This window comes from Salvelinus fontinalis, chromosome 21, assembly GCF_029448725.1.
Source record: "Salvelinus fontinalis isolate EN_2023a chromosome 21, ASM2944872v1, whole genome shotgun sequence".
Classification (NCBI taxonomy): domain Eukaryota; kingdom Metazoa; phylum Chordata; class Actinopteri; order Salmoniformes; family Salmonidae; genus Salvelinus; species Salvelinus fontinalis.
The window spans coordinates 25,036,968-25,064,161 of NC_074685.1; the positions used below are offsets into that span (position 1 = coordinate 25,036,968).

Sequence of the window (27,194 nt, forward strand, 5' to 3'; positions counted from 1 at the left end):
TGAATGGCACGACAGTGGGCCTCAGGATCTCGTCACAGTATCTTTGTGCATTCAAATTGCCATCGATAAAATGCAGTTGTGTTCGTTGTCCGTGGCTTATGCCTGCCCATACCATAACCGCACCACCACCATGGGGCACTCTATTCACAATGTTGACATCAGCAAACTGCTCGCCCACACGACGCCATCTGCCCAGTACACATGAAACTGGGATTCATCCGTGAAGAGCTCACTTCTTCGGTGTGCCAGTGGTCATCAAAGGTGAGTATTTGCCCATTGAAGTTGGTTACGACGCTGAACTGCAGTCAGGTCAAGACCTTGGTGAGGACGGAGATGAGCTTCCCTTACACTGTTTCTGACAGTTTGTGCAAAAATTATTGGTTATGCAAACCCACAGTATCATCAGTCTGGGTGGCTGGTCTCAGCCAATCCCGCAGGTGAAGAAGCCGATTGTGGAGGTCCTAGTCTGGCGTTGTTACACGTGGTCTGAGGTTGTGAGGCCAGTTGAACGTACTGCCAAATTGCCTAAAATTACGTTGGAGGCGATTTATGATAGAGAAGTGAAAATTAAATTCTCTGGCGACAGCACTGGTGGACATTCCTGCAGTCAGCATGCCAATTGCACGCTCCCTCAACTTAAGACGTTGTGTTGTGACAAAACTGCACATTTTCAGAGTGGCCTTTTTATTGTCCCCAGCACAAAGTGTACCTGTGTAAGGATCATGCTGTTTAATCAGCTTCTTGATATGCCACACCTGTCAGGTGGATGGATTATCTTGGCAACGGAGAAATGCTCACTAACAGGAATGTAAACAATATTGTATTCAAAATTTGAGAGAGACCTTTTGTGCGTATGGAAGATTTCTGGGATATTTTATTTAATCTAATGAAACATGGGAGCAACACTATACTTGTTGAGTTTTATATTGTTGTTCAGTGTAAATTGGATGCATGACGATTTTTCTGTAGCCTCTGTGGCCAACGCAGGCACACATAATAAAGCCATGACTTGCTGTAGCATAAATCTTTATAATGAGAAAGTGACCAAAAACCAGGTTCCTTTTTTCATGGAAGGATTTGTATGGAAAGCCAAGTTGAAGCCAACATTAGATGTTGTGGTTTTCAAAATAACCACTTGTGGTTTTACTGCAACAGCACAACACCCTTCATATGAAGCGGCGGGAAACAAATGAAAGTGGTCATATCTCTCACAAAAACGGATCAAAAATGAAAGCAAGGATAATTATAAGGGAGCAGGAGAACTTATAAATTGGTTACAGTAATTACAAGGACTTTTCAAACACCTATCTGAGGAAATCTCTGATTTTCAAGTTTGGCCGTTTCCAGTACTTGAATTTCTGAGCTCCAAGTTCAGGTTGGCTACTTCAAGACCCTTGTATTGTTTCTAAAATGACAGGTGTAACATGGAAACCAAAATGTATTTATCATGTTATTTCATTACCATCATTTTGTTAAGAAGCCCACTAGGCAATGTAATTATATCCAGAATAATTAAGCGTTGTGTTGTGCAATAGTCTATTCTACACAATTGCGCACAGTAGACTCGGCGTCCAGTCCAAGGCACAAGAACGCATGAAAACATGAACTCGTTACCTTGATGTTAAGTCTGAGACCCGGCTGTAAATAAAGCAGACAACAACAGATGTTCAAGATCAGTTCACTAGGGATATTAGATCCAACTTGGATCCAGGCACAACTGTCCTCACCAGTGTAAAGAATGAGACTGCAAAATATTCTGGACATTCCTCATTAACACCTTTTTTCCAGCACTTGGGCTGTTGCATTGCATGCGCTATCACAACAGCTATTTGTCACTTGACTATCAATAAGAAAATATCTTCCTGGATAAGATGTGTGTGAAAATAGCTCAACATCAAATATTGTGCATAACTATTGAAGAACCACGTTCATGACAGTATTGATTTAGGTTTTAAGTATGAAGGTAAGGTGACTCGTTTAGAAGACACTCGTTCGATGTCTAATTTAACTGAGTAATGCTTAATATAATGATAAACGACAACTTACACTGCCATAATTGCAAGGACTGAAGAGTAATGTTTTATGTCACATGATTTTAGACACATCCGTCAAGACGCCAACCATGAGAAAGGGTTAAACAGGTTTTAAATCAACACGTACCTTTTATTGAATGTAGCTGGCTCCCCCCTTATATCTTAATGTAATGACATAAAAATAAAATGGCAGATTATCAACAGCTGTAAGAAGTTGTCCAGTGTAGGAAATCCTCACATGTACACGAGTTTATAGAAAGACCCATATGGATGAACCATGGAAGCTTCATGCTGGTTGTGTTCCTCTCAGATCGCCCACTTCCAGAAGGAGTTGGATGACCTGAAGGCACGCAGCCACAAGGCAGACTTCAGAGTGGGCACCACAGAGGAGATGAAGGAGCTGAGGAAGGAGTCTGAGGACCTCCACGTCTTCACCCTGGAGATCAAAGACACCACTGAGGTACAGTACGGATTTAATTTCATTTGATTTGATGTGATTATTTCAGAGATAAGGCCTGCATGAGTCAGAATATGAAGCTCTGTGTAGTTGCCATTGTACCCAGTTGTGTCAAATTCAAAGTAATCAGTTGCATTCACGTGGCCCATGAACTCACACCCCCTGGTGTTGCCAGGTCTATGACAACAAAATGAGCCATTTCAACTTAAGTACAACCACCTAGACCTCATAGGCTCTTACCATGTGTATGTGTGCTTGTTCTCCCCAGTCTCTCCACGGGGACATCAGCACTCTGAAGACCACCATGCTGGAGGGCTTTGCCGGGGCGGAGGACGCAAAGGCCCAGAGTGAGCTCAACAGACACCGGGGCTACCTGCAGCTGCTGTACAAGAAACCACTGGACCCACGCAGTGAAGACCAACTCAAGGTAAGCCTCTGGATAAATAAGGAATGGATGGTTAGATGTGTATATCGAACATCTATCATTCCTCAGGGTGGATGTGGTAGAAATGGCAAAAGCAGAACACTATTGAAAATAATTCACCGTGTTGAAGACTTTTTGTAGGACGGTCATTTATTTTGGGGTTTTCTCCCCATGACCAGGAGATTCGCAGGCTGTACCAGTATGTAAAGTTTGCTGTGGAGGATGTTAACGACGTGTTGGACCTGGAGTGGGAGAAACATCTGGAGAAGAAGAAGAAACAGAAGTGAGTGAGAATTCTCTTTCACTTCCTATGTCAATTGTCATTGTATGTTTTCTTTCTAGCCAGTTTCCTCTGTGGTACTCCTCTGTCTCTCCCAGACACATGATTGTCCCAGAGAGGGAGGCTCTATTCACAGCCTTGGCCAACAACCTGGACATCATCAACCAGCAGAAGCAGAGGCTGGACACACTGGTCAAAGACCTCCACGCCCTGCGGCTCTACAACAAGACTGCAGCCTGGAGCACTCCTGCCCCCAGCCAGCCCTGCCAGCCTACTGCTACCACCCCCACTGAACAGGGGTATGTACAAGGGTGTATACCTGAAATACAGTGGGAAGATTTATTGTAGCATGAGGATCTGTCAGAGGCAGTAAGTATTTGTATTTATTTTTTATGTCAAATTTTTCACTGGGGTATGTGTGTTGCAAAGTAGTGTTTTTTTTAATGCATAGTGGTTTAAAAATCAATGGTCACTTATGAATTACCTCTGTGTTTACTAGTTTGGACAACGAGCTGGAGAGTTTGAGGGATGCACTCCTGAAAGCCAGTCTGGAGACCATTCCCAAGACCACCTCGAAATCGCCAGGCAAAATACTTACATTTTCCAACACGTGTCTCACTGTGTTAACTATTGTGCTTGAGTGATGTAAATGTAATTTGACTCCTTCAACTTCTGCAGCCAAAATGTCTCCGATGAAGCAGTCTCAGCTACGTAACTTTCTCTCCAAGAGGCAGACACCACCAGTCCGCTCCACCGCTCCAGGTATTCCCAACACCAACACACAGAACACAGTGACCAGTGCTGAGCAGTGAAGTATAAGTAACGTGTGGTGTTTACCCCTCCTGATTGTCCTCTATCTTTCCCCCAGCCAACCTGTCCCGCTCGGCCTTCCTCTCTCCCAAATACTACGCGGACCTGGACGATGTGAGCTCCACCTCCTCCCTGTCTCAGGCCCTGGACCCAGACTACTCCCATTATTTTGCGGAGGAAGAGCCTGAGCCTGCCCCCCTCCCCATGCTCCCCCTCTCTATGCCCCGCCACCCCACGGTGGTACGCACCCCCTCCATAGCCCTGGGGTTTGGGGCCATCCAGTCCACTCCCTTCAGCAAGGTGCGCCAAGGCCTGGGCCTCAGCCCCATCATGAGCCCAGGTAGGAAACTATTGAGCTTATTTGACTTTTATTTAACCAGGTTGGTCGGAGAACAACAGGTAATACAACTTTGCTGTTGTGTAGTAGAATGTCATTTATATTGTATGTTTTACCCTCTAGTATCAACCTTCAGGACACAGAGAGGACAGCCAACCTTATGTCAAAGTGCTGTACTATGTGGTTTTAAGAGAGCTATTCTGTAGTACAGTAAGTCATCAAATTATTCTCTAGTTCCAACCAGTAAGATCAACATGGGAGGTGCCGACAGCACGGCACTAGCCACTAAGACGGTGAAGCACGGAGCCCCGCCTACTGAGAAGGCCACGCCCATCCCCCTTCCTGCCCAACAGGCTGCTGCTAAAGCCGCTTTCCTCAGACAAATGGCCAATCAGAAACCAGGTAGGCGGGTTGCAGTTAATGGGAAGTACATTGCGTTTGTGACCGTTTTTCTGTCACTAACAACATACAACGTTGCCTTGAGACATAGTATGAAATCTATTGACTTTTTTTTTTTTTCTGCTCTGCAAAGGACATGGGGGGGATCTGTTTCTGTGTTGTGTGACCATGTTAGGCTATGTTACCTTAACAGTATAACTTTCTAGTTTAAAAAAAGATCAAGCTAAGAAGAAACTTTTATTGTTAATCTCACTACATTTAAAACAATTTGAAGACACTCAGATTAAGAGACCGGTAGAGCTTCTATTCTGCTCACTGTCGGTTCACTTTGAACAGTAAAACTCAATGCTATGTTCATACTCAGACACCAGGGGGAGACAAAGACCTCAGGATCAGAGGTGAACTGACAGCCTCTTGACTTTACTATGCAGAATAATGGTTGACAATAGTTTAAATAAATTAAATGTATTGATTAAACAGTACTTTTAAAGTTTTCATCAGTTGAGACTACTCGTCTGAATATAGTGTACATCAGTCTGTTGGTAGCCCAAAATAACATGACTGGTATGATTCGTATTGATTGAATGAAAAGGTGACAAAATATGTGCGTCTGGTTGTCCAAATGTCAGTTGTAATGACAAATTGTCATTGACGTTTCTTTGTGGTCAACCAGCAGTAAGTGGCTCTCTGACAGAGTCCACCCTGAAGACTGTTCCCCAGGTGGTCAACGTGCAGGAGCTCAATGACAGAGGATCGCCACTGCCTGTCTCCACTGTGATCAGGTAATCATCATCATCAATATTACTATCCCTCTTCATCAGGGCGTCACCTTGGGCCTACGCTCAAGAATGCTTGGCACCTTTTCTGATTACAATTCCCAAAAAGTAGAAAGGACATTAAATTAAACAAACTATTATGTAGATAAGAAATGTGTAGACAGTGAATACATTTCATTAGGAACGAGCTGAGTGGGTCCTATCTAATATCGTTACAATAGTTGGCTGATTTCAATCTAACCATTACTGTAAAAATAACCGTCCACATAACTACTGTACACAGCAGCTTTCTTGTTTGTTTTTGTTTGTCTAATTTAAACACGTGTGTGCTGCAGTGTTAGGGTCTGCTGACAGTGCTGTGACCCTCATTGAGCACCTCAGGGTCTGCCACAATGACTGTCTCTTTTTAAAATAAAAAAAATAAATAAAAAAAGTCACGGAAATACAAAGTCTCTGTAGTCTAATAAGCGTAAGGTGTACAGTATATACTGTATTTGAGTTTGAACCATGCAGGGTCTTCTGATAGGGAAAGCTTTAAAATGAGGTTCCGCTGAGTGCCACATTACTCTATGGTGGATGGAGGGAGAGAGGGGTTATCGCTATTTTAGCTTGGCGAGGCACATTTACAATGACTCGCTGATGCAGAAAGACACAGCTACACACACAAATAAGCGCAATAGAAAGAACAGTGTGAGCGGGTGTGCTGTACAGACAGTGACAGGACTAGACTGGTGCGGCATGAAGGGTCCATGTGTGTGGGGGATGGGCACACACATGGGCAATGGACTATGTTATAAAGTGTGTGTGTGGGTGAGTTTACGTCCTGAGGGACGAGTGCCCACTTCAGTACTAGCCTATGCTATTTGTGTGGTTGTGTGTGTGGGGCTGCATACTGTACGAGTGGTTCCCAACGATGCAGAGAGAATTATTTTACAAATGATATAACACAAGGGGAAAAATACACAATGAGTAACGATAACTTGGTTATATACACGAGGTACCAGTACTGAGTGGATGTGCAGGGGTACGAGGTAATTGAAGTAGATATGTACCTACTGTAGGTAGGAATAAAGTGACTAGGCAACAGGATAGATAAACAGAAACAGCAGCGTATGTGATGAGTCAAGAGTTAGTGGAAAAACAGTCGATGCAGATAGTCCAGGTAGCTATTTAGTTAACTATTTAACTATGTAGCACTAAATAGTCACTGCCATTGGTGATAAAAGGGCTGTTGATGACAGCTGTGCATGTCATGTCAATTCCAGAGTGACTAAGGGGCGCCAGGATGGACAGATGTTGGCAGCAGGTACAGCCCTGTATTCCTGTTCCCATGAAGTGACAGGGGGAGAATGTCATCGTCCCCAATGTCACAGTCAGACTGGAGGGAGAGGGGCCCTTTAATTGGTACCGTCAGCAGTTTCTGTTTTTATAATAAATGTTCTTGGGTGGAAAGGAAAGTTCAATTTATGCTTAAGTGCAGATAAGAGATAAATGCACACGTTCTGCTCTTTGTAGATAATATCTGGTATTTGGGAATTAAATTGTTTGACTGCATCAAATGTCAGTTTATTCAGAGGACCTTCCTTGCTTAATAGAGTTTTGAATAGTTGTTATTCTTACATTTGAGTGTGAAATGCACTTTACCCATCATCCTTATCTAGGGAGATCCTCTTTCTTTCTTAGTCTCACCATGGTACCTTATTTTTCCCCATGGCATCACATTAAATCACCCATAGCTAATAGTCACCCATAGCAACCGGTCTGATTACTTCTCAGACGAGTTATATGCAGGAACAGCCATTTACTAATCCCATATCCCCAGCCTGTCCTGTCTTCACTGCAGTAGTGTTGTCCTGCCCCAGCCATGGTGTGGAACTGGGGGGACAGTATAGATTATCAGAGGCGCTGCTGCCAGCCAGATGACAACTGCCAACATCCGGGCGGAGAATGGGATTTGGTGTATGGGGGAAAACACAGCCGCAGCAGTATAGGGTTTTCTCTCACAACTTCTCTCTCTCACTCCTGTCTTTTCTGTCCTCCGCTCTCCCATTCTTTCCCTGTCTCTCTCTTTCGTGTCACATCTGTCATCTAATGCCCTTTTACACACACACACACACACACACACACACACACACACACACACACACACACACACACACACACACACACACACACACACACACACAACATGACTTAAACAGAGCAGAACACCTCAAAGCATATAGCCAGCCGTAGCATCCTTCCTATTAAGATTTACTTCAATTAATTCATTTCATTTTATCCGTGGGTGGTCTTTACATCTCTAGGCTTCAGTGGCTGTGTGATAGAGTTATAGTGTGTTAGCAGCAGGAACATTGCACTGGAGTGGGTGGTCACTGGTGCCTGGCCTAGCCTGCCTGGCAGTGATAAAGCCGGCCAAGTTGTAAACCTAGGCTGATACATGGCAGTGCTTCTAAATGTCTGTTGGTGCCAGGTTACAGTGCGTGTGTGTGTGCGAGTGTACGTACGTGTGTTTGTGCTTGACCTCTAGTACCTAGGAAACAGCAGACAACAGCAGAGCTCTCTCCCATCTCTCTAAGTTAATGCATGGGTAAGACTTGCCCATGCAACTTTGATGGAGAGACACTGAATAATTGACTGTGTGTTGCTGACCCAAGGCGATAGGTCCACACTGCACAGGGGGAGTGGTCAACACACAGACGCCGCTCACCAAACGGACATGTTTGTAACTATGGAAATGTTGTAGCAAAGAGAACTTGGCCCTGTTCCTAAACAACTCCTAGCCCCCGCCTTTGCAGATCTGAAAGAAAAAGATGGGTATAAGCAAAATGGGGGGTTCCAATAAAACCACTTGAAAACCATTTTGCTTACACCTTTCCAATTCCTGCAGTGTGTGGAGCTCTGTTGTGTTTGAGTAGTTCTAAAATGTATAGCTTGCTTCAGTGCTTGTTGACTACTACTACTGTTATGTAGGCTACTCCGGTTCCTGCACAGTACTGGCTGATGGGGAGAGCCTGCACTACCTCTTTCTCCCTGGGGGGGGCCCCTGTTGTCAATGTGATTTCAGTGGCCATTCTTGGCCTGACTTGGGCATGCTTGAGTAAGTAGGGGCTCAAGATGACAGCATTGGTACCTCACAGTTCAAACTCATCAACTTTTGATTAAACCTGTCACAGGTTCAGCCGTTACTTTACACTACACATCCTCCTCTGTCTGCTAACTCACTGGCCTTAGCGGCTTACATCTGTAGTGGAAGATCTAGGATCTGTAGCGCTTCCCATTAGCTTTTTGATCACCTCTTATCTGTCAGGTCTGTTCAGTGTGCCTGTTTCTTCTTTTGTTTAGTGCTTAGGCCATTTCTTCAACACACACATTCCTTTTGTGTGTGTGTGTGTGTGTGTGTGTGTCTGTGCGTATTGATCGATGCGGGCTGCCCAAGGCCCTGTGGTGATGCGGTGCTCATACTGATGCAGCACTGAGACGGCCGTGAGTAGAGTTGCTGATGAGCGGAGTAATCATCCCCAGCTCTGCCACCTGCTCTGTGCCCCCTCATCCAGAACTAGCCACACACACACACAACAAGAACCACCAGACAGACACCCACATTGAAAGAACCACTAAACACACACTTAACCCAAATATTATGCATCTATACACCTACATACTCATCACCACTACCTACCTCATAGGAAACACACAGTCACTTTACCAAACACACAGTCACTTTACCAGAGAGAAGATCCACTATGTCCCTCGTCAGGTTGATGTCCCTAGTACAGCAGTTCTCTGATGTGGAGTCATAGCTTATTGGAGGTGAGTCCATCACATGAGGCGAGAGCAATCAGCCCTGGTTTGTGTATGTGGGCCTGAGCCGAGAGAAACAGACTCCAGCTAGACGGCTTTATCAGGTCACTGCCTCCATCGCATCTGATTCACTGCCGGCAGAGGCTAGCAATCTGAGTGCATCTCTCTCGCCATCCCCCATGGCACTCACTGCCCCAATCTCCCTCTCTTTTATCACCTCTCTCACAAACAGCTCCCTCTATGTCCTCTATCTCCCTCCCTCTTCATCTTTAGTTCTCCCATGCCTCTCTCCCAATCGGTCACTGTCTGCCATGCTCTCTTTCCTTCTCTGCCCTCTTCCAATGTCTTTGCCTCCCTATCTCACCCTCGCTTGTTCTCTAACCCTCTGCCCCCCCCCCCCATCTCCCCCTGTGTCTCTGAGAGGATGAAATTGATGGTCCTCTCTCTCCTCTCTCACTCTCAGCAAGGCCTCGCTCCTCTATTGTGATGCGGTTGAATATTTTGGCAGGATTCTCCCTGGGGCCATTTTCCAAATTAGCCTTGCTCACAATAACGAGTCCACCACAGCCAGACAGTCTGATAGGTGGCTTATTTTAGAGATGCGTTCCCCAGCCAGTCAGTCCCTCAGACACAACACTGGGCCTGTATTGTGTCCATCCACGCCAGTATGGTTTTGGTTCAGTTGTCTATAGTCTGTCCGTGGCAGTGGTTGATGTTGAAGAATAATTAGTAAAGCAGTGCAGGCCTATTGTTCTATGTCTTCTGTATTCTATTCACTACTGTAGATATCGTACATGGCCTTGGCTTTTGTCTGGGATGAGACTATCCTTGGGTTATGCAGCGTGTTTGCAGATGGGGCAGTAAATTATAGGCTGATGTTAAGCGCTGACGCACACACTCACACACCCCAATTAATCACTTGTAGTGTGAATGGCAATCACACCTCAGTTGTAAGTATGTGCATGTCTCCTCATCACTGACTTGCATTCGTTAACTTTCGGAAAGCAATTCCTGATGAAGTGGAGGAGATGAGAAATTAGGCTGTATTTAAAATGTGATGTATGCTTTGAATCCAAGTCGTTGCGCACAGTTCTTTTTATTTCCTCTTTCTCCCTCCCTCAGCTCCTCAGTCCCAGCCCCGGTCGGTCAGGTTGTTCAGCAGGTTTTGGCGACGGTGGCCAACACCAACCAGGCCAAACGAGTGAGTATCAGCAGCCCGCGTGGCATCCTCCCAGCTGTCAAATCCTGTGAACTACATCACACTCCATACCTTTAAGCCAGCTGTCTGGGTATTACTAGCCAGAGGCCTCATTTCTCCCTGCTCTAAGAAAGTCGAGTCAAGGTAAAATGTCACCAACTTGCATTCGGAACCAACTGAATACATGTGCAAGAGATATTCAGCTACAACCGGAGGCAAATGGAAGTTCAATAGAAAGTTATTGTTTATTCATAAATACCAAGGAGTTTCATCTGTGTGCTATCAGTGGCAGAATATCTCTCCTACACCCCATTTCTAAGAACTCAGCAACTCTGTGTAGTTACTGGAGTTCCAGTGTAGTTGGCTGGGCTGCGTTGTTATGGGTTAGAGTGCACAGGGCTGTGAAATGCCCCAGGTTCCTCCCATGTCCCAGCGGTGGATTGATACAAGTGGCAACTGGGTGGGAACTGAATCATACAGGGGAACTCTCACACAACATCACACCCCATTCCGAACAAGGTTCAAGTTTATGGGATGACCCAAGCACTCATGACGCATTGCCTACACACCGATACACTCACAGAAAAAACACAGAATATGTTAACACTAAAACACTGTTTTGTGATAAAGAGTATCCAAAGTCTGAGTAGTGAGATTAACTAAATTACATTTTGCTTTTATTTATGTTAAACATGAAAGTAGATTTTGGGGTTCGCTAAAATAACATGGATTTTTCATTTTTGGGGGCTATTTTTTACCTTCTTATTTTCACCCTCTTTGTTAGTAGTTATTTTTGAAGCCTTGGCAAAGAGAGACGTTTAAACTGTCCTTCTGTTGTTTTTCTTGTCAGAATTCTACTCAAGGCATACTGAAGGTGTCCGCTGAGAGTGTCTGCTCAGCTTCCCCCCAGGGTTTTGTGTTTGGTAAGTACACACTGTAAAGATGAGATGTTTTAGATGCTCATCACATCAAAACATGCTGGGAAACACCTTCCACCTAGAGTTGATGTATTTTTCCCAGGGTTTTTATATACTAGAAATCTACAAAATATCTGAGTGAACCATTCATACATTACATCCATTTGATTACATTCTGTATGTTACATATTTGATTAGCTCTTAGTATAAAAAGGTGTACTGAACCTAATTATCATGCTAAATTTAATGCCATCTCCTCTCCCAGGCGGACCCCCTAAAGCTGACGCCCTAGTCTCCCTGCCCCCCTCCAGCTCAGCCCCGTCACTGGGGGAGCAGAGCAGCAAAGCCTTCTCCTTCATCGCAGGGTGAGTCTCTGGGGTCAGGGGTCAAAGAGGGACACTTCATATCAGACCTTGATTAGAAAACAGGGAAGTTGAATAAAAGAAATAGACCAATGGCTGACTGTTTTCTCATACTATATGATGCTTTTGTACAGGTCTGCCGGGGGCTTCAGTTTCTCCTCTGCGTCCCAAGGAGCTCCACCAGGTAACTCTCTCGCTCATGCACAGCCATATATGCCACACATCAGTTTTAGTAGACAGTTAAGTCAGTGTTATAGTTTGTTGAATGCCATATCAATGAAGTAATCTATTAAATCCATTAGTCGAAAGAGTTGTCTGGCGTAGTTTGTAAATCTGCTGTTCATTTCTCTCTTCCCAGTAAAGGACGTGAGTAAATTCTCCTTCAGTAGCGCTGGCGGCGGCACAGGCAAGATGATGTTTGGCTCTTCTGCCGGGGAGGAACCCTTCTCCTTCACCCCCAAATCCACCTCCCCCACCCTGGTGGCCAACGGCTCCCCCACCCCTCTTCCCAGCATGTCAGGCGAGCCTGTGAGGCCCACCTCCATCACCCCCACCCTCAGAGTGGAGCCCCAGGCCCCCAAGGTGGTAGGAGGAGAGACCCTGGGGAGTTTCTCAGGTCTACGTGTGGGCCAGGGGGACGAAGAGAAGCCCTCAGCGGCCGCATTTAGCTTTGGGCAGCCGGACAACGGAGGGGCGCTAGGGTTAGGCGCGGGGGCAGCCCAGTTTAGTTTTGGGTCGGCCCTCCAGCAAGGGAAGCTAGCCGAGGCTGCATTTGGTGAAGCGGATTCTACCCTGACAGACTTATCCAAGGCTGCATTTAAGCCTCCCGAACCAGCCGCCCTATCTGTCACTAAGCCTGTGTTCTCCACGTCAGCAGCCACCTCCTTCAGCAGCCTCCTAGCAGCACCCCTCTCTTCCCCCTCAACCACCCTGGAGAAGGAGCACCCCAAAAACCCCACCCCCCCGGCAGACCCCACTCCGCCCCTAGAGCCTGCTTCCTCACAGCCCAGCCCCTCCGTCAGCCCCCCTATCGCTGAGCCTGAGGTTACTACCTCCCCAGAGTCCTCAGTCACCCCTACCATCCCTGAAGAAGCCCCAACGCCCCCAGCTCCCCCCGCCACCTCTACCACCTCTTTCCCCCCTGCCTCCATCACCCCACCAGCCCCAAGCACCACCCCAGATCCTGTCCATGAGTCCACGCCTGCCCCTGAGGCCTCACCACCCGCAATCACACCCACCCCGGAGGCCCCACCACTAGCCTACCCGGCCCCCAGCTCGGACAAACCTGGCTCCATCTTCACCCAGCCACCGGCCATCACCGCAGTTAGCACAACTATAGCGGTCACCAGTCTCATCCCGGTCATCAACACTGCAGCCCCCGCCTCTACTACCCCTACCAACTCCAACTCTGTATTTGGGCAGCCCGCTCCAGCCTCAGCGGCTGCCGGCGGCTTTGGTTCCACCGGCTTCGGGGCTCCCCCTGCTACAGGCTTAGCAGCTGGCTTCGGGAAACCCGTATTCGGACAGACAGTAGGCGGGTTTGGCCAGCCTGCTGCTAATGTAGCCGGTGGCTTCGGTTTTGGCCAGTCTGCATTTGGGGCCAACCCCGGATTTGGACAGCCTGCAGCGGCCTCCCCTGCTGCAGTTGCCAGTACCGCTGCTAGTGGAGGTGGTTTGTTTGGAGCCCTCAGTGTCAGCAATGCAAGCGGCTTTTCCTTTGGCACCCCCAGCGCCAGTACGGCCAGCAGTACGGGCACAGGCCTGTTTGGGCAGCCGAGCGCCACCCCAGCCTTCGGGCAGCAGAGTGCCGGGTTTGGACAAGGCTCTGTGTTTGGAAGCAACACCACCACTACATCTTCCACTGGTTTCAGCTTTGGACAGACTGCAGGTGAGTGTGTTAGTGTGTGTGTAGCACGTGTGTGTGAAAAGGCACTTATACTGGTTCCATCCTAGAATTCATCAACAATGTAGTGGATTTTCTAAGTGGCAGACAGAGTCTTATTGGAACATGGCCCGTCCCTTGGACATCACCATGACACTGTATGAGGTTGTTTTAAGCCAGTCTAGTATTTACACAGATGGCATCTCAAGCTGCCATTCTATCTCTTCTAGACTGGATTTACAATTTGTTTAGAGATCAGACAATACCTTGAATGCTTCAGGATTGGATTACCAGATTCTAGTTGATTTTGACAAATACTCTCAATTCCATATTTAGGAGTACTATAATTTTAGCAATGGTATGTTCACCTATACAAGCATAGCATAGGTAGGGAAATAAACAATGGGGCATCATTGACAGTCAGAGCTGCAGCCAAAGTGTTTAAATGAATGTTTTCCTTCTGGGACTGAACAGAATCATTAGGAAAGGCGTTTATCACGACCATTAGGATAATGCAGCTAGGAGAGGAGCCCTCTACTCTCTGATACAGCCTCATCCAGTCCATCCATCTGGGCCTGTTAGGATCTGCTTGTACTGGCAGGCCATCCTGCTCCGTATGTCCATGGGTCATAGGTACAGACACACACATGATAACATATGCACTGTACACACACGTAACACATGGATTTTGTGTTGTGGATATGTGGTAGTATAGTAGTGGCACACACTTAATGTGTTGAGAAATTTAATGGTGTTTTATTGTATATAACTGCCTCAATTTTGCTGGACCCCAGGAAGAGGGAATCCAATCTAAATAAAAATAGGGACTCTGTAAACTACTATGTTGGAGGAAGTTGGCACTAAACACAGGTCTAGGTTCAGTTTTGTGTTTCACCTGGTACAGATGTGGTTAGGGTTGGGATGGTGGTTAGCTGATTCCCAATCTGTACATATAGGGGCAAGTTTGTTCTACCTTGACACTGTAACCCCCAGTATTATAATGTTGATTAGGCTACATGCAAATTACACTACCACCAGTGATTTTCGATGTACACATTCCATGGCACATGGTTTATGAATTGATGCGCAAAACAACGCCAGATTCATAACTTCGAATTTTTCAATTTAAATTACTATACAATATTCTTGCAACCAATATAATGTTATATATATGGGGGATACAATCTTCCCATCTCTGCAGATTTTGCTGTGAGGAGGCAGAGTCATTAGATCATTTATTTTGGTACTGTCCATACGTAGCTCGTTTTTGGTCACAGGTCCAGGAATGGCTGAAGAATTGCAACTTTTGCCTAGAACTAACGCTGCAGATGGCAATACTGGGTGATTTGAAAGCCATAGTCAATCAATAATAAAATCATTATTTTAGCAAAAATATATGTTTTTAATTTACAATCTGTAGAAGCTATGAGAATAGAAAGTTCAGTACTTTTGTGAAGCATCACAGCACAGTTGAAAAATATATGTCAAATAGAAATCCAAAATGGATGGGAGGGGTTGACTGGAGCTGAAGGGTGGGACTACGGTAATAACAAGATAACCAATGTAAAACATACGGGGTCTGTAAAATGTATATAGGTTCAGAAATGTTGTGAAATAGCACAGTTACAAATAGAAATGAAACTGGATGGACATCAGAAATAGAGGAAGGACTAAAAACAAAATATATCTATTGTAAAATAGATTGTGTCTGTAAAATGTGTAATAAGATGTATAAACTGAAGGTAGAAGCCTAAGTGTTAGTGTTTATTAGTTTACTCAAATTGGGTGAAGGGTGGTAGGGTTTGCGGGGAATAATAAAGGTATATTCTAAAGAAAGTATGTATATCTATATAGGTGTATGCATATGTGTATGTACATGGATATATATATATATATTTACCCAAAAAATATATATGGTTGATTGGAAATGATGCAGACAATTACATTGATGGAAGCAACAGTCTTTCTGCATTATTAAGCTGATCCATCCCTTAAAATAAAAAAATACACTATCACCAACCAAGTGCCATAATGATGATGAAATGAACCAAGCCCTTGTAATGTGTTTTGAAGAGATTATATGCTGAACCTTTTTAATTAAGCAGAAGTGGGCTGTCAAAGGTTAGGTTAGTGTGTCCCAGACAGACCAGCAGCTGGCTGGCCTCTCTGGGTTACTGGAGTCAGTCAGATGGGGGGGGGGGGGAGTGATGGAATATGTGGGGTGGCTTTGGGTTGGAGACTGTTGGGTGGGTAAAAGGAGAGGGTGTGAACTGTGAATGTTGTCGGCGGTGTAGGCTAAGGAGTGGCAGTGGGTGAGAAAATTGGGGTGTTGGGCTGAGGGAGTTTCCCCATTCCCAGGGATTCTCTGAATTCTCCCCCGTGCCAACAGGCTGGTTGGCTGCAGGGAGAGACAGCTGATCTCTATGTGGTACAACTCCGCAGTTACAGGACCAAGTTCACTGTGTCTGTCCTAGGGCTAAGTGTTCCCAACCAGATAGGTTAATTCTGTTTTACCTCATTGTATCTGTCTGGCCATAGGCCTACATCGCAAATAGTAGAGAGAGGCTTACATTCCATAATGTGATTACTTTTTCCTTTTATCTATACAAAGCTCTTAACATTTAATCCCCCATAATTGTTCCGGCTAACTGGACATAATCAGATCTACCTAGAGGAAGTTGTGCCTGACGCATGCATTGTGTTGATATTGTTTGGAGGAATCAGGGTCACACGGTCTGAAAGTCATGAGGTGAAGAGAAAATATGTTCCTATTTATCTGTGAAGGAGGAGGTTGTGTTGGGGGTTAATTGAACTAAGGTGTGTGTGCTCACTGGTTCACATGTGTGTGCACCACTGTCAGTGCCTTTGTCAGTTTTTACTGTTTAAGCAAGGCAATCGATGCAGTGAGGAGAGCAGCCCTGGGTCAGACGGTCATTTGTCTGCACTGCAGAGCCTATTGAATGTTCAACATGAATTACATTACCCTGCATCAGAGCAGGCCTGGTCCTTGTCACACTTAACAGAGCTTGATTGAGTAAGACATAGCCAAAGACCAGACTGTGGAATCTACTACAGAGGAGTAGGCTTACCCACCTGAACTTGTCCAATAAGAATGCTCCATTTTGAGGAAATCAGAGATACTTTGCAGTGTTTCCCAAGGGGTGATTTTTATGAATTCATTATGTAGAGAGACGCTGAGGGATATCTAAGGGAGTGTTAATAGCCAGGGTCATAGTCTGTCTGTTTCTATATGTCTTTGTGTGGGCCTGAGGTGACAGCAGGCTGTATTCGATATACAATAGCCAACTAGCCACGCCAGTAAAGCAACATGTCACACTGTAAATGGCCATAGAATTCCTATTGAGTCTGGATGTGCGTTCTTCATTCCCATGTATTATGTCTGTCCCCTTCATGGCTGGTGAGTTATTTCAGTCACCATATTGTCAGTGTAGATACAGTATGTGAACTTGCCAACGGACTGTTACGTTTTTATTTTGGAGCACGTTTTCAAACTGTGCCTATGAACGCTCATTCATAAACTATTAATGCCCCATTGACAATGAGTGTTATTTTTTAGAAAATATGTATACAGAGTCGCATTTATTTAACGCCTCTGCCTGTTTAACAAAAAACACCACCGATGGACTAATTCGAGCCACACGCAATGTTGTAGGTGGGTGTCTTGAATTAGTTTTGTAATTTCAGAGATGGGTGAGTTCCATTGCCAAGTTCCTGGGCCCAGGCTAAAGGCAGTCACAGCATTCATTTGTAGGGCTGTCCCCATACGCTGAAAAGACAACATTTTCCGATGGATTATTATGGGGGAATTGACTCTGGGCGTGAGGGATTTTATGGACAGTCGTACAGCCAGCTTTCTAAAAGATGCCAATTTTAAACAGGGAATGAATAGAGGCCCAGGGATATGGGGAGTTGGGAGATATCCTGGGATCCGCTGGGTAGTGTGGCTGGCTTTCTCACACACAGCACACGCTTTGCCGCACACACAAAAGTTCCATCCATCTAGAGTTTGTCAGAAGGCTGATCACACTTCATACATTTACATTACATTTAAGTCATTTAGCAGACGCTCTTATCCAGAGCGACTTACAAATTGGAAAGTTCATACATATTCATCCTGGTCCCCCCGTGGGAATTGTACCCTGGTCCCCCCGTGGGAATTGAACCCACAACCCTGGCGTTGCAAGCACCATACTCTACCAACTGAGCCACATTTCCAGTGGAAATGCTCATGCATTGAATCTGCTCCACAAGGACATCATGGAACTGAGAACAATGGATACACTCTACAAGAGAGCCAAGGAAATGGTTAGGTATGTGAAGGTTCATCAAGTTATACCAGCAATCTGGTATAGTGAGAAGAATAAGAGCACCACATTGAAGCTGCCCAGCAATACCCGTTGGGGTGGTGTTGTCATTTCCAGTCATACATTTCCAGTGCACCCAGGGGCATTGTCAGAAATATACGTAGAGAGTAGGGTTGCAAACTTTCCGGTAAGTTTCTGGAATTTTTACTTAAATTCATCAAAGTTAGCTTATAACAGTGAACCTTTTTTGTGGGATACACATAAGGCAATTCTAGGTCTTGTGGCATATTTTGGTTAAACTATCCCGAATTCAATGGAATTGCAACCCTCTGCATGCACAGTGCATTCTTCCATCACATATATTCTCAAGATCTTGCACACTAATGAGATGCTTTTGAGCCCACACTACTACACTGTCTGAGCCAAGGACTACATGCTTTCTGGTAAGGTTTGATTACAATACCGGGTGGGGTGAATATATTTTAATGGCATGCATGATTTTTTGTTAACTAGTAAATAGTTGCCTGCAACAAAGTGTGTTTAAATCATTTCTAACTTGTTAACAATTTCTGCTAGTTAGTTTTTGCTACCATGTGGGTTTTAGCTTGCTTGAGCCTGCTAACTGAGGATAGTTAATTCACCTGTTTCCATACATGTTTCATTTTAAAATATTTATCTTACTAAGGAGTTGTTTCATTTAACTGCTTAACTATTTATCTGTACATGAAATTGTATTTGATTTTTTAAACTATTTTTTTCTAGTCTTTACAGGAAAATGCCATAAGCACTATCTGATGTGTGGAGACATTTCACTGCAGCTAATATAGAAGGAAATGCTGTGTACATTTGCAAATACTGTGCCAAATCATATGTGAAGAATGCAACAAAGATGCAGAATCATCTGGCCAAGTGCATAAAGTTCCCTCAGCGCTCACAACAAGCAACCTCTGACAAAAGTCCCTCTACTTCTATTCAAGGTGAAAATGATTAATCAGACACCTTATCGATAGCAACAGATCATGGTCCTCCTGGAATCAGAAGTTTTTTTGACTCAATGGATGAACGTAGTCAGAGAAATGCTGATGAATGTCTTGCTCGAGCTGTGTATGCAACTGGTTCACCTCGGATGCTCACAGGCAATGTGTATTGGAAGAGATTTCTGAATGTTCTTCGCCCAGCATACACCCCTCCAACCAGACATGCTTTATCTACTCATTTGCTGGATGCTGAGCTCAACAGAGTTAAAGTGAAGGTCAAGAAAACCATAGAGAAAGCAGACTGTATTGCAATCAACTGTGATGGGTGGTTGAATGTTCGTGGGCAAGGAATAATTAACAACATAATCGCCACCCCTCAACCAATATTCTACAAGACCACAGGCACAAAGGACAACAGACACACCGGTCTCTATATTGCAGATGAGGTGAAGGCAGTCATCAATGACTTTGGACCACAGAAGGTATTTGCACTGTTAAGACAATGCTGCGAACATGAAGGCTGCTTGGTCTTCAGTGGAGGATTCCTACCCTCACATCACACCCATTGGCTGTGCTGCTCATGCATTGAATCTGCTCCACAAGGACATCATGGAACTGAGAACAATGGATACACTCTACAAGAGATCCAAGGAAATGGTTAGGTATGTGAAGGTTCATCAAGTTATACCAGCAATCTGGTATAGTGAGAAGAATAAGAGCACCACATTGAAGCTGCCCAGCAATACCCGTTGGGGTGGTGTTGTCATGTATGACAGTCTCCTGGAGGGGAAGGAGTCTCTCCAAGAAATGGCCATATCACAGTCTGCCGATATGGACAGCTCCATCAAGAGGATCCTCCTGGATGATGTATTTTGGGAGAGAGTGGTAAGCAGCCTGAAACCTATAGCAGTAGCCATTGCACGGATTGAGGGAGACACTGCCATCCTGTCTGATGATCAGATTCTGCTTGCAGATGTAAGAGAATAAATCTGTACTGCCCTGCCCACTTCACTGTTGCTCCAAGAAGAGGAAACTGCAGTTTTGAAATACATCAAAAGTCTTGAAGACTTCTGCTTGAGGCCCAACGTGCATGTTGGACCCCAAGTATGCTGGCAAGAGCATCCTGTCTGGTGCAGAGATCAACAAGGCCTATAGTGTCATCACTACCATGTCTCGCCTCCGTGGCCTGGATGAGGGCAAGGTTCTTGGCAGTCTGGCGAAGTACATTTCCAAGCAAGGGCTTTGGGATGGAGATGCAATATGGCAGTCGTGCCAACATATCTCATCAGCCACCTGATGGAAGGGACTTTGCATCGGAGGCTCTTTCCCCTGTTGCCTCCATCCTCCAAATCCCACCAACATCAGCCGCCTCAGAGCGCAACTGGTCCTTGTTTGGGAACACACACAACAAAGCACGCAATAGGCTGACCTGGCCATCCGGGCGTTTTGAGCCTAACAACGAGCCATCCTCAACAAGTTTGGAAAGTGACAGTGAAGATGAGGCTTCAGAGTCTGATGTTCAAAAGGTGGACATTGATGAGGTCCAGAGAGAAGACATGAAAGCCTGAGAGGAAGACAACCAAAGCTTTAGTTTCTAGACTATAATTTTACAGATGTATGTTAAATGTTTTTGGGAGATGTGATGGATCATTGGGGATCATTCAATATTCCCTTTTGTTGTTCAGTGAAATCATCCAATGTGGAGAGTCGACTCATTTAATTAAAGTTCAATTCGTAACTAAATTGTTATTTTTATTTCTATTGGAAGGATTTAATCATTTGGTAAAAGGTAAAAGGTTTATATTTCTGTCTCCATATGACATGGTAGATATATCCAATGCAAATGGTATATTTAAATGGTATTAATAAATAATTTGCATATATTTCCGTTAATTCCTACGGAAAGTTTCCACCTCTGAATATTCCCCAAAATGTGCAACCCTAGTGGAGAGGGTGGGAATTTGTCTCTTTCTGCTCCATTGTCTACCCCCCTCAGTCATCAATAACCTGTGAGGAAAAGGGTTCTCTGTCGCCTTAGTCTAATGCTATTGGAACGAGACCAGCCATAAAATGACTGCACTAGCAGTGTACACACACCCACATTTCTTACTTCCTACCACTGTCATCATCGCTAACCTTAAGACTGCACATCCCAAGCGTAATTTGTGATGTTGTGCATGGATTTATTGGAGAAGTGCATAGCTTGCAAAATACACAGTACAAGACATTAGGAACACTTTCCATGACGGACTGATCAGGTGAAAGCTATGATCCCTCATTGATGTCACATGTTAAATCCACTTCAAATCAGTGTAGATGAAGAGAAGGAGACCGGTTAAAGAAGGATTTTTAAACCTTGAGACATGGATTGTGTATGTGTGCCATTGAGGGTGAATGGGCAAGACAAAATATTTAAATGTCTTTGACCGGCGTATGGTACTAGGTGCCAGGCACACCAGTTTGAGTGTGTCAAGAACTGCAAAGCTTCTGGGTTTTTCACAATCAACAGTTTCCTGTGTTTATCAAGAATAGTCCAACACCCAAAGGACATCCAGCAAACTTGACACAACTGTGGGAAGCATTTGCGTCAACATGGGCCAGCATCTCTGTGGAACTATTTCAACACCTTGGAGATCCCATTCCCCGACTAATTGAGGCTGTTCTGAGGGCAAAAGAGGCTGAAACACAATATTAGGAAGGTGTTCCTAATGTTTTGTTCACTCAGTGTATATCTAATTATTATTTTCTGTCTTCGCGCCCAGCTTTCGGAAGCTCCTCCACTACCTCAGTGTTTGGTCAACAGCCCAGTGGTGGGAGTGTCTTTGGACAGGTAACATTCACATTTTACTATGTGTGCAAAATATAAAACCTTCCTACCATTCGATATGTAACACTTCATTAGAAGACCCCCAAATATCCCTCTTCAAATGCGACCACACCACTCACATACACGGTATATGTATTATTGCATTTGGGTAAGAACTCAGCCGAAAGGCCCATGCACTAACTACTGTATAACCAATTATGATCATTATGACCTTGTTGTGACTGTGCCGCCCTCCCTTCTCCCCTGCAGCAACCATCCAGTGGTGGGGGTCTGTTTGGGTCTAGCTCTGCCACGGTAGCAGGCTCCCAGCAGGCAGGGGGAGGCTTCTTCAGTGGCCTGGGGGGAAAACCCAGTGAGGACGCCGCCAACAAGAACCCCTTCGGCACGACCGCCGCCACCGGGGGCTTCAGTCAGCCCAACCAGACAGGTGAGAAGACCCATAGGAGTGGAGAAGTTGTAGCAGAAAGGATGACTAATCTTATAATTAAACTTCCTGTGCAATTTTAGGACAGTTATCATTAGCAAGAGACCCTTTGATTGACAGGATGATAAAGTCGACTGATATACTCACTTTTATTGCCGCTTCGTTTCATACCAGCAAGCAATACAATGAGAATCACCAGAGTTTTGATAAGAGCACAAATATTATCAAGGTAAATATTTTCATGTGAAATGTAGGGAAGTAGCCAATATAATCAATTTTGTTTATGAACACAGTCTCGCATAGAGCAGTGATTTAACCTGTTGATGCCGGAGGCAGTGACAGCGTATGTGTTGTCCTATCTGTGACACAACACGAGTCTGCACCATCCTCTATAGCTCCTGGTCATGTTACTGCTCAACAGACTGACTGGCATAGAAGCCTATTTGCTATGTAAAACTGTCTGCATGTTTTCTTATTCTAATGTACACAAACAGCATCTAATCATCCATGTTTGTTCTGTAGATTCATGCAAATACGTTCATATTTTCCCGACCTTGTGGTGGTACGTGATTAATTTCCGTTAAACAGTGTCAATGAAAACATGAGTATTTTTCCTTCAAGCTATATATCACAGTGGTACTATACATGTAGGCTAGATGAGTAGAAATATCCACCTTGATATGCATTTGAGCCGCCCCCATACTATTCTACTATGCCCTCTTTTGTTCCAAATTGAAATGGGGCAGAATTCTGATTATGGCTATCTGAATATGTATGACCCATTTCAAGGGGACTATTTGATAGGATAGTATATCCCTTGCATGCCCAAAGCTTTGATTCTTGTGAAAGCCAGAGAATGACATTTCTCATGTGTTGCCTTCTTGGACATTTTCCCTGAACATATATCCCAACCCACATTGTTTCAACCATGTCTTCACCCATGTTTATTTTCTCAGTGCGCTGCATGACATGCATTTAGACCATTTTAGCTTTTAGTCAAATTCCTACATTCCATTAGTTCTTTGACACTCACCTTTGGGAAGAGCACTGCAAATTAGTATTTTCCTTGAGTAGCTCTAAACGTACAGTAGGCATTGTGCCATGCTGTGTAATACATCAAGTGTCCGTCCCAATGTCTTCCACACACACCTAGTACCATTAAGCTGCTGTGGCAGTCACATATCCATTTCTTCCTTCTGCCTGTTAGTGATGAAAAGTGAAACCCTTTATCTGAGCTTGCTGATCAAGCTACTTAATGCACAAAGATGTCTTCTCCTGCACCCAGTTATTGATTGGCATCATAGTCAGTCAGTCATGTAACTTGTCCATGTAATCACCCAACTCTTTGAGAATCCATTTTGATATGAAAGGTGTTTCTTTTCTTTTCTCTCACATTGGTTGCCTTCAAGTTACTATCTTGTAAATTGTTGGAGCGTGAAAGTGCTAAATTGCTGAAAGTGGATGAGATGTTTGGAAATGATCCACCTGTGCAGAATCTCCAATGAGATTGCAGTGTTCTGTGTCATTTACACCTTAAATGTAGTGAAGTACTTGCCATGAGCAGTATTACCATATGGTCAATGCATTGTGCAAAAACACTCAGCCTTGGCAAAGTATGAAAATGGCACTTAGAAAATAGCCTCCTCTATGAACGCGAAAGGCCATTTCCAGTCTGTCACCAGCGGACTCTCACTAGCACCTTGCTAAAAGCCCAGAGAGGATTTAACGATAGAATCCTTATACGTCTCCAGTGGTATAAAAAAGAGAGACTGGAATGTCGTTTCTCTTTGCTTATTTGAGCTGTTCTTGCCATAATATGGACTTGGTCTTTTACCAAATAGGGATATCTTCTGTATACTACCCCTACCTTGTCAGAACACAACTGATTGGCTCAAATGCATTAAGAAGGAAAGAAATTCCACAAATGAACTTTTAACAAGGCACAGCTGTTAATTGAAATGCATTCCAGGTGACTACCTCATGAAGCTTGTTGTGAGAATGCCAAGGGTGTGCAAAGCTGTCAAGGTAAAATCGGTCTAATTACCGACCCATTGAGTTTGTTAGTTACTCTCACTCAGATATCAAATTAAGAACTGCAAACATTTCTTTCCACCCTATGGGAAAAAGTAGTAGAATTGCATGAAGTTTGTTATAAACCTGCTAATTATTCTCTGCCCAATGGCAAAGTCTTTAGAATTGAAGGAAATGAAAGTTTCAAGACCCATTTAATCTTTCCTCTCTTTTTTTATACCACTGGAGAGATGTATAAAAGCCAGGTCAGATGAAGAGACTGACGTTCCCAGCCAATTAAAAGTGAAACACGCTGTAAAGATAAAAAGACTGAGGGAGACCTGGGTTAACTGTAAAGTGTGTTGCTGTCATGACACCCCCGAAACGATATTCCACCACATCGTTCTGGAGATGAATATCTAATGAACGTGGAGGGATAGAAGTTTAGATTTTCCTTGCATGATTGAATTTTGAAATTGTGATCAGTGAGTGAGGACTCGTGGCTGGAAATTCTGTAAAATGCCGTCCTCTTCAAGCTCAGTAGACTATAGAGCAGGGATTTGCAATAGGAGGCCTGTGGGCCTAAACCGGCTCACGAATGTTCATTTTTTTGGGCCCCACAGTTTTTTTTATTTGATTGTTATTTTAGTTTTAGTTTTTTAAAGTAAAATTCAGCTAAAATGTGTTTCATTTAGGAAGTCTGTTCCCAAGTATTCACACACAAAAAGACACTTGATCATGTCTGAATGTAATCAAGGTATGAAATGATTATTTTCAAATACAATCTATTTTGGGGCTTAGTAGAATGGTGCCAGAGAGGGTGGCTGACATTTTACGTGCTCCTAACCAGCTGTTATTTTGTTTTGTTTTTTGCATTGTTTATTTATTTATTTTTTACAGGGACAGTGCACATTAATCAACGTTTCAGTAAAAGTGCCGGTTTTAGCCAGCCGGCTAATTTTCAACCGCAGTCCCTGGGCAGGTTATTAAAAACAATTACAATATAGACAATCATTGAGCAGTGAGCACACGCAGAGCAACATAGGACAAGCAAGACATAGCATACAGACAGAGCAACATAGAACAAAAAGCTGCAAGAAGCATACAGACAGAGCAACATAGAACAAAAAGCTGCAAGACAAAATTCATAAAAGCAACAAAGTGTTTCCACACCTCACAAGCTACAGACAACAGACAACATGGAAAGCGGCAATGCACAGCTAGGGATTATGTTCACAAATCTGATTGACCTTTAGCCATGTCTTCATGCATTTTGTGAATGTGTGATATGTGGTGCAGTTATGTGTGCCTGATGGCAGTGTATTCCAGACATGGGAAGCTCTCACGGAGAAAGCGGATTTACTAAAGGTGCTTTACCTTAAGGGAACTATACAGTCACCTCTCATGGCAGATCTTGTGGATCTGCTGCCATATGTTTGGGTTTTCTGTTTAACAAAAATACTGAGTGGAGGGGGAGCCAAGCCATTTAGGATCTTGAATACAAGACATGCGTCGGTGTATTGCACAAGATTTTCCCAACTCAGGAGCTCATGCATTCTGAGGATGTAACAGTGATGATGGCTATTGGACTTTGTAGACAGACTGAATAGGTTTTAATGTTGTACAGCAAGCTTGGGCCCAACTAGTCAAGCAGTATGTTAAATGGGGGAGTATTATAGATTTGAAGTACAGTTTTGCTACCTCTGTAGTCAAACAATTTCGTATAAATCAGAAATTAGCTAGGTTGAATTTGGTTATTTGAATTACCTTTTTCACATGCTTTTTAAAAGAGAGGTTGGAATCAAGTATGATGCCAAGGTACTTGAAATCAGATACCACCTGGAGCTTCTCCCCTGACACATTGACATCTGGCTCAGTAGCATCTGTTGCCCTCTTTGTGAAGAACATGCAAACAGTTTTTTTCACATTGAGATGCAAACATGAGTCACTGAGCCACTTTATAACTTATTTGTTTACTTATTTTGTACATAATGTTGCTGCTACCAAAAATCACTTCTGGACATCAGAACAGCAATTACTCACCAAGAACTGGTAGAAGCTTTTTCCTTTTACGAGTCCGACGGGAGGGAACAGGCCCAAATCTCCGTCATTTGCGTGAAGAGAAGACTGAGAAAAATGGGGTGGAGGTCAAGCAAGTAAACCCTCCCTGCCATCCCTTCTATTGGCCAACGTGAAATCATTGGAAAATAAAATCGATGACCTACGAGCAGGATTAAACTACCAACGAGACATTAAAAACTATCTTATGTTTGTTTCACCGAGTCGTAGTTGAACGACGACATGAATAACATACACCTGGCGGTTTTTACATTGTATCGGCAGGATAGAACAGCAGTCTCTGCTAAGACAAGGGGTGCGGGTCTATGTATATTTGTAAACAACAGCTGGTGCACGATAACTAAGGAAGTCTCAAGGTTTTGCTCGCCTGAAGTAGAGTATCTCATGATAAGCTGTTATTCAGGGTTGCGAACTTGTCACCTTTAGCGAAATTTGCAGTTTTGAATCCAAAATAGGTGACCTACGTGATTCGTGTAGATCCGGTTTGGATCACACTACTGGCTCTAAGCGAACGACTGATGTGCGTTTGGAGCAATACTGGCTGTATCCAAGGCTCAGACAGTCGTTTACATATCAATATAATGCAGCGCAGCACGCGACTGAAGAAAGAAGAGACAACCAATTTACTAGTTACAGCATCAGTGCGCGCTCTAGAAGGTCAACTTGCCATTTACAGTAGCGCGTTCCCTAAACGATAATGAAGAGGTAACGTTAGGTGAGAAGCCTGACCACGGAGACGGGGGTGAGAAGGGGATGAAGTGTACTTCATGAGCTGTAACCGTAAAACCACTGGCATTTGGAAAGTTTGAGGTGAGGGAGAAAGTGTGGTGGAACAAGTATTAGTATTGTTCAGTATCTTGCTAGCTGGATCGA

General features: G+C 44.2%; 1 protein-coding gene across 6 annotated transcripts in view; it reads left to right on the forward strand.

Annotated features, from left to right (window-relative positions):
* Positions 1-27,194, forward strand: part of nup214 (nucleoporin 214) — a 78,560-nt gene that overhangs the window by 28,582 nt on the left and 22,784 nt on the right. For all 6 annotated transcript variants that reach the window (XR_008753948.1, XR_008753949.1, XM_055874403.1 and 3 more), the window contains exons 16-31: positions 2,344-2,493; positions 2,759-2,917; positions 3,094-3,197; positions 3,293-3,493; positions 3,694-3,779; positions 3,873-3,956; positions 4,063-4,344; positions 4,576-4,743; positions 5,414-5,522; positions 10,443-10,521; positions 11,369-11,441; positions 11,701-11,800; positions 11,932-11,981; positions 12,156-13,685; positions 21,744-21,811; positions 22,058-22,235. Coding sequence is in view for 4 of the 6 variants with exons in the window: in XM_055874403.1 (XP_055730378.1) it covers positions 2,344-2,493; positions 2,759-2,917; positions 3,094-3,197; positions 3,293-3,493; positions 3,694-3,779; positions 3,873-3,956; positions 4,063-4,344; positions 4,576-4,743; positions 5,414-5,522; positions 10,443-10,521; positions 11,369-11,441; positions 11,701-11,800; positions 11,932-11,981; positions 12,156-13,685; positions 21,744-21,811; positions 22,058-22,235 (3,421 nt within the window). In the remaining 2 variants the exon portion in view is untranslated. The remainder of the gene's footprint in view (positions 1-2,343; positions 2,494-2,758; positions 2,918-3,093; positions 3,198-3,292; positions 3,494-3,693; positions 3,780-3,872; positions 3,957-4,062; positions 4,345-4,575; positions 4,744-5,413; positions 5,523-10,442; positions 10,522-11,368; positions 11,442-11,700; positions 11,801-11,931; positions 11,982-12,155; positions 13,686-21,743; positions 21,812-22,057; positions 22,236-27,194) is intronic.